Source organism: Mustelus asterias, unplaced genomic scaffold (genome assembly GCF_964213995.1).
Source record: "Mustelus asterias unplaced genomic scaffold, sMusAst1.hap1.1 HAP1_SCAFFOLD_3042, whole genome shotgun sequence".
Taxonomy (NCBI): domain Eukaryota; kingdom Metazoa; phylum Chordata; class Chondrichthyes; order Carcharhiniformes; family Triakidae; genus Mustelus; species Mustelus asterias.
In genome coordinates, this window is record NW_027592987.1 from 792 (window position 1) to 7,102 (window position 6,311).

Below are 6,311 nucleotides of genomic sequence, written 5' to 3' on the forward strand. Positions count from 1 at the left end.
CTCCCCGCCCCCCCCCTCTCTCCCCGCCCCCCCTCTCTCCCCGTCCCCCCCTCTCTCCCCGTCCCCCCCTCTCTCCCCGTCCCCCCCTCTCTCCCCGTCCCCCCCTCTCTCCCCGTCCCCCCTCTCTCCCCGTCCCCCCTCTCTCCCCGTCCCCCCCTCTCTCCCCGTCCCCCCTCTCTCTCCCCGTCCCCCCCCTCTCTCCCCGTCCCCCCCCTCTCTCCCCGTCCCCCCCTCTCTCCCCGTCCCCCCCTCTCTCCCCGTCCCCCCCCTCTCTCCCCGTCTCCCCCTCTCTCCCCCGTCCCCCCTCTCTCCCCGTCCCCCCCTCTCTCCCCGTCCCCCCCTCTCTCCCCGTCCCCCCCTCTCTCCCCGCCCCCCCCTCTCTCCCCGCCCCCCCCTCTCTCCCCGCCCCCCCCCTCTCTCCCCGCCCCCCCCCTCTCTCCCCGCCCCCCCCTCTCTCCCGCCCCCCCCCCTCTCCCCGCCCCCCCTCTCTCCCCGCCCCCCCTCTCTCCCCGCCCCCCCCTCTCTCCCCGTCCCCCCTCTCTCCCCGTCCCCCCCTCTCTCCCCGTCCCCCCCTCTCTCCCCGTCCCCCCCTCTCTCCCGTCCCCCCCTCTCTCCCCGTCCCCCCCTCTCTCCCCGTCCCCCCCTCTCTCCCCGTCCCCCCCTCTCTCCCCGTCCCCCCCTCTCTCCCCGTCCCCCCCTCTCTCCCCGTCCCCCCCCCTCTCTCTCTCACAGACTCGGAAGGTGAAGTGTAAGTCCTGGGAGTTTGACTGGGAGTCGGAACGCGCTCGTGCCCTGCAGGTCCTTACCCAGCTGCTGCAGGTGGATATCCGGAGACTATGGACCATGGGCCAGCTGGAGGAGGAGTTCAGCCGGTCAGTGAGTGGGGACGGGCGGGGAGGGGGGATGAAAGGGGACGGGAGCCGTCACTCCGCCCTCTGAGCCTGGACTGATCCACTTCCTGTCCTCCCTGTGCCCCCGCAGCCTGATCACGTCCTGCTGTTGCCACGTCCTGGAGAACCCCAGCGTCGGGCAGGTGAAGAACAAGGCGACGTGCAAAGCCGTGGCTCACTTGCTGGGTGTCATGATCAAAAGATACAATCAAATGCTAGGTGGGTGCGGCGGCGCGGGGGATGGAGATGCCCTCTGGGCACGAGGGGCGGCGTTGGAGTGTGTGTCTGTCTGTGTGTGCGGGTCTGTGTGTGCAGGTGTCTGTGTGTGCGTGTCTGTGTGCGTGTGTCTGTGTGCAGGTGTCTGTGCGGGCGTCTGTGTGTGCGGGCGTCTGTGTGTGCGGGCGTCTGTGTGTGCGGGCGTCTGTGTGTGCGGGCGTCTGTGTGTGCGGGCACTTACACAACTTTTACCAGTTAAATCAAGTAACTACCTTCAGCAACTTTTATTGGCAGGTAATTAAGAAGGCAAATGGAATTTTGTCCTTCATTGCGAGAGGGACGGAGTTTAAAAACAGCGAGGTTATGTTGCAGCTGTATAAGGTGCTGGTGAGGCCACACCTGGAGTACTGTGTACAGTTTTGGTCTCCTTACTTGAGAAAGGATATACTGGCACTGGAGGGGATGCAGAGGAGATTCACTCGGTTGATTCCGGAGTTGAGAGGGTTGGCTTATGAGGAGAGACTGAGCAGACTGGGGCTATACTCATTGGAATTCAGAAGAATGAGGGGAGATCTTATAGAAACATCTAAGATTATGAAGGGAATAGATTTACAAGGATGTTGCCTGGATTGAGTGGCATGCCTTATGAGGATAAGCTGAGGGAGCTCGGTCTTTTCTCCTTGGAGAGATGTAGGATGAGAGGAGACCTAATAGAGGTATGTAAGATGTTGAGAGGTATAGATCGGGTGGACTCTGAGGCTTTTTCCCAGGGTGGAAATGGCTGCTACGAGAGGACACAGGTTTAAGGTGCTGGGGGGTAGGTACAGGGGAAATGTTAGGGGGAAGTTTTTCACACAGAAGGTGGTGGGCGAGTGGAATCGGCTGCCGTCAGTGGTGGTGGAGGCAAACTCGATAGGGTCTTTTAAGAGACTCCTGGATGAGTACATGGAGCTTAATAGGATTGAGGGTTATAGGTAGGTCTATATATAGGCCTAGGTAGGTAGGGACATGACCGGCGCAACTTGTGGGCCGAAGGGCCTGTTTGTGCTGTATTCTTTCTATGTTCTATGATAAGATAGAAGCAGGGAAGTTGTTTCCACTGGCGGGTGAAACCAGAACGAGGGGGCATGGCCTCAAAATAAGGGGAAGCAGATTTAGGACTGAGTTGAGGAGGAACTTCTTCACACAAAGGGTTGTGAATCTGTGGGATTCCCTGCCCAGTTGAGGCTTCCTCATATTTATGGCGAAGATAGTTAGATTATTGAACAGTAAAGGAATTAAGGGTTATGGTGAGCGGGCGGGTAAGTGGAGCTGAGTCCACGAAAAGATCAGCCATGATCTTATTGAATGGGGGAGCAGGCTCGAGGGGCCAAATGGCCTACTCCTGGTTCTTATGTACTGGTTAAATCAGACTAACTACCTGACCCGCACTCTGTGGAAAATCAACACTTAACTCGTTCACTCTTGGGTAGATAAATGAACTAAAGCATGAACATACTGAATACAGCACGATTCTAAGAGAATGCTGTCTATATGACTACAATCGGAAACATAGAAGACAGGAGGAGGCCATTCGGCCCTCCGAGCCTGCTCCACCATCCATCACCATCATTGGCTGGTCATCCAGCTCAATAGCCTCATCCTTGCTTTCTCCCCGTAACCTTTGATCCCGTTCGCCCCCAAGTGCTCTCTCCAGCCGCCTCTCGAATACATTCAATGTTTCGGCATCAACTACTTTAGCCATGCTAAATTGTCCCTTAGTGTCCAAAGATGTGCAGGTTAGGTGGATTGGCCATGCTAAATTGTCCCTTAGTGTCCAAAGATGTGCAGGTTAGGTGGATTGCCATGCTAAATTGTCCCTTAGTGTCCAAAGATGTGTAGATTGGGTGGATTGGCCATGCTAAATTGTCCCTCAGTGTCCAAAGATGTGTAGATTGGGTGGATTGGCCATGCTAAATTGTCCCTTAGTGTCCAAAGATGTGTAGATTGGGTGGATTGGCCATGCTAAATTGTCCCTTAGTGTCCAAAGATGTGCAGGTTAGGTGGATTGGCCATGCTAAATTGTCCCTTAGTGTCCAAAGATGTGTAGATTGGGTGGATTGGCCATGCTAAATTGTCCCTTAGTGTCCAAAGATGTGTAGATTGGGTGGATTGGCCATGCTAAATTGTCCCTTAGTGTCCAAAGATGTGCAGGTTAGGTGGATTGGCCATGCTAAATTGTCCCCTTAGTGTCCAAAGATGTGCAGGTTAGGTGGATTGGCCATGCTAAATTGCCCCTTAGTGTCCAAAGATGTGCAGGTTAGGGGGATTGGCCATGCTAAATTGTCCCCTTAGTGTCCAAAGATGTGCAGGTTAGGTGGATTGGCCATGCTAAATTGTCCCTTAGTGTCCAAAGATGTGCAGGTTAGGTGGATTGGCCATGCTAAATTGCCCCTTAGTGTCCAAAGATGTGCAGGTTAGGTGGATTGGCCGTGCTAAATTGCCCCTTAGTGTCCAAAGATGTGCAGGTTAGGTGGATTGGCCATGCTAAATTGTCCCTTAGTGTCCAAAGATGTGCAGGTTAGGTGGATTGGCCATGCTAAATTGTCCCCTTAGTGTCCAAAGAAGTGCAGGTTCGGTGGATTGGCCGTGCTAAATGCGTGGGGTTACAGGAAGAGGGTAAGACGCTTGGATAGAGAGTCTGTTTGGCCTTGATGGGCCAAATGGCCTCTTTTGCACCGGACGGCATTCTATGAAGTACAGGTTGAGGGAGTCAAATTTCTGATTGGTTTTATCAAATGGGATAGCAGGGGGCTGAGTGGCTTACGCCCTCTGCTAATTTCTACAGTGGGACAATGTCTGATGTTTCTGTCTGCCCCCCACAAGGTGCCACTCTGAACGTGATACAGTTGCTGCAACACTTTGAACATCTTTCTACAGTCCTGGCTCAGTCCGTGACAACCTGGGCTACAGAATATGGACTGAAATCCATCGTGGGAGAGATCATGAGGTACAGAGAGAGTATTCCCCCTTCCCCAACCCACCACTCTGACCTCGGAGTGTTTATATACAGAATAACAGATACCCGGGAGTGAGTTACAGACTGGAATCTAATCGAGGGTTTCGGGGTGGTTTATATATAGAATAACAGATACCCGGGAGTGAGCTACAGACTGGAATCTAATCGAGGGGTTCGGGGTGGTTTATATATAGAATAACAGATACCCGGGAGTGAGTTACAGACTGGAATCTAATCGAGGGTTTCGGGGTGGTTTATATATAGAATAACAGAAACCCGGGAGTGAGCTACAGACTGGAATCTAATCGAGGGGTTCGGGGTGGTTTATATATAGAATAACAGATACCCGGGAGTGAGTTACAGACAGGAATCTAATCGAGGGGTTCGGGGTGGTTTATATATAGAATAACAGATACCCGGGAGTGAGCTACAGACTGGAATCTAATCGAGGGGTTCGGGGTGGTTTATATATAGAATAACAGATACCCGGGAGTGAGTTACAGACTGGAATCTAATCGAGGGGTTCGGGGTGGTTTATATATAGAATAACAGATACCCGGGAGTGAGCTACAGACTGGAATCTAATCGAGGGGTTCAGGGTGGTTTATATATAGAATAACAGATACCCGGGAGTGAGCTACAGACTGGAATCTAATCGAGGGGTTCGGGGTGGTTTATATATAGAATAACAGATACCCGGGAGTGAGTTACAGACTGGAATCGAATCGAGGGGTTCAGGGTGGTTTATATATAGAATAACAGATACCCGGGAGTGAGTTACTGACTGGAATCTAATCGAGGTGTTCGGGGTGGTTTATATATAGAATAACAGATACCCGGGAGTGAGTTACAGACTGGAATCTAATCGAGGGGTTCGGGGTGGTTTTTATATAGAGTAACAGATACCCGGGAGTGAGTTACAGACTGGAATCGAATCGAGGGATTCGGGATGGTTTATATATAGAATAACAGATACCCGGGAGTGAGTGACAGATTGGAATCTAATCCAGGGGTTCAGGGTGGTTTATATAGAGAGTAACAGATACCCGGGAGTGAGTGACAGATTGGAATCTAATCGAGGGGTTCAGGGTGGTTTATATAGAGAGTAACAGATACCCGGGAGTGAGTTACAGACTGGAATCTAATCGAGGGATTCGGGATGGTTTATATATAGAGTAACAGATACCCGGGAGTGAGTTACAGACTGGAATCTAATCGAGGGGTTTGGGGTGGTTTATATACAGAATAACAGATACCCGGGAGTGAGTTACAGACTGGAATCTAATCGAGGAGCTCGGGGTGGTTTATATATAGAATAACATACCCGGGAGTGAGTTACAGACTGGAATCTAATCCAGGGGTTCGGGATGGTTTATATATAGAATAACAGATACCCGGGAGTGAGTTACAGACTGGAATCGAATCGAGGGGTTTGGGGTGGTTTATATATAGAATAACAGATACCCGGGAGTGAGTTACAGACTGGAATCTAATCGAGGGGTTCGGGGTGGTTTATATGAAGAATAACAGATACCCGGGAGTGAGTTACAGACTGGAATCTAATCGAGGGGTTCGGGGTGGTTTATATGTAGAATAACAGATACCCGGGAGTGAGTTACAGACTGGAATCTAATCGAGGGGTTCGGGGTGGTTTATATATAGAGTAACAGATACCCGGGAGTGAGTTACAGACTGGAATCTAATCGAGGGGTTCGGGGTGGTTTATATAAAGAATAACAGATACCCGGGAGTGAGTTACAGACTGGAATCTAATCGAGGGGTTCGGGATGGTTTATATACAGAATAACAGATACCCGGGAGTGAGTTACAGACTGGAATCTAATCGAGGGGTTCGGGTTGGTTTATATATAGAATAACAGATACCCGGGAGTGAGTTACAGACTGGAATCTAATCGAGGGGTTCGGGGTGGTTTATATACAGAATAACAGATACCCGGGAGTGAGTTACAGACTGGAATCTAATCGAGGGGTTCGGGGTGGTTTATATATACAATAACAGATACCCGGGAGTGAGTTACAGACTGGAATCTAATCGAGGGGTTCAGGGTGCTTTATATATAGAGTAACAGATACCCGGGAGTGAGTTACAGACTGGAATCTAATCGAGGGGTTTGGGGTGGTTTATATACAGAATAACAGATACCCGCGAGTGAGTTACAGACTGGAATCTAATCGAGGAGCTTGGG

The 6,311-nt window shown here is 51.5% G+C and overlaps 1 protein-coding gene across 1 annotated transcript; it reads left to right on the forward strand.

Moving 5' to 3' along the window:
* Positions 1 to 736: 736 nt before the first annotated feature.
* Positions 737 to 4,095, forward strand: LOC144490228 (condensin complex subunit 1-like; the record flags this gene model as incomplete). The annotated part of the gene is made up of 3 exons (XM_078208019.1): positions 737 to 872; positions 982 to 1,109; positions 3,972 to 4,095. Coding segments are annotated over exons 1-3 (281 nt in total), but the record flags the coding sequence as incomplete, so codon positions are not given.
* Between the last annotated feature and the right edge of the window lie 2,216 nt (positions 4,096 to 6,311).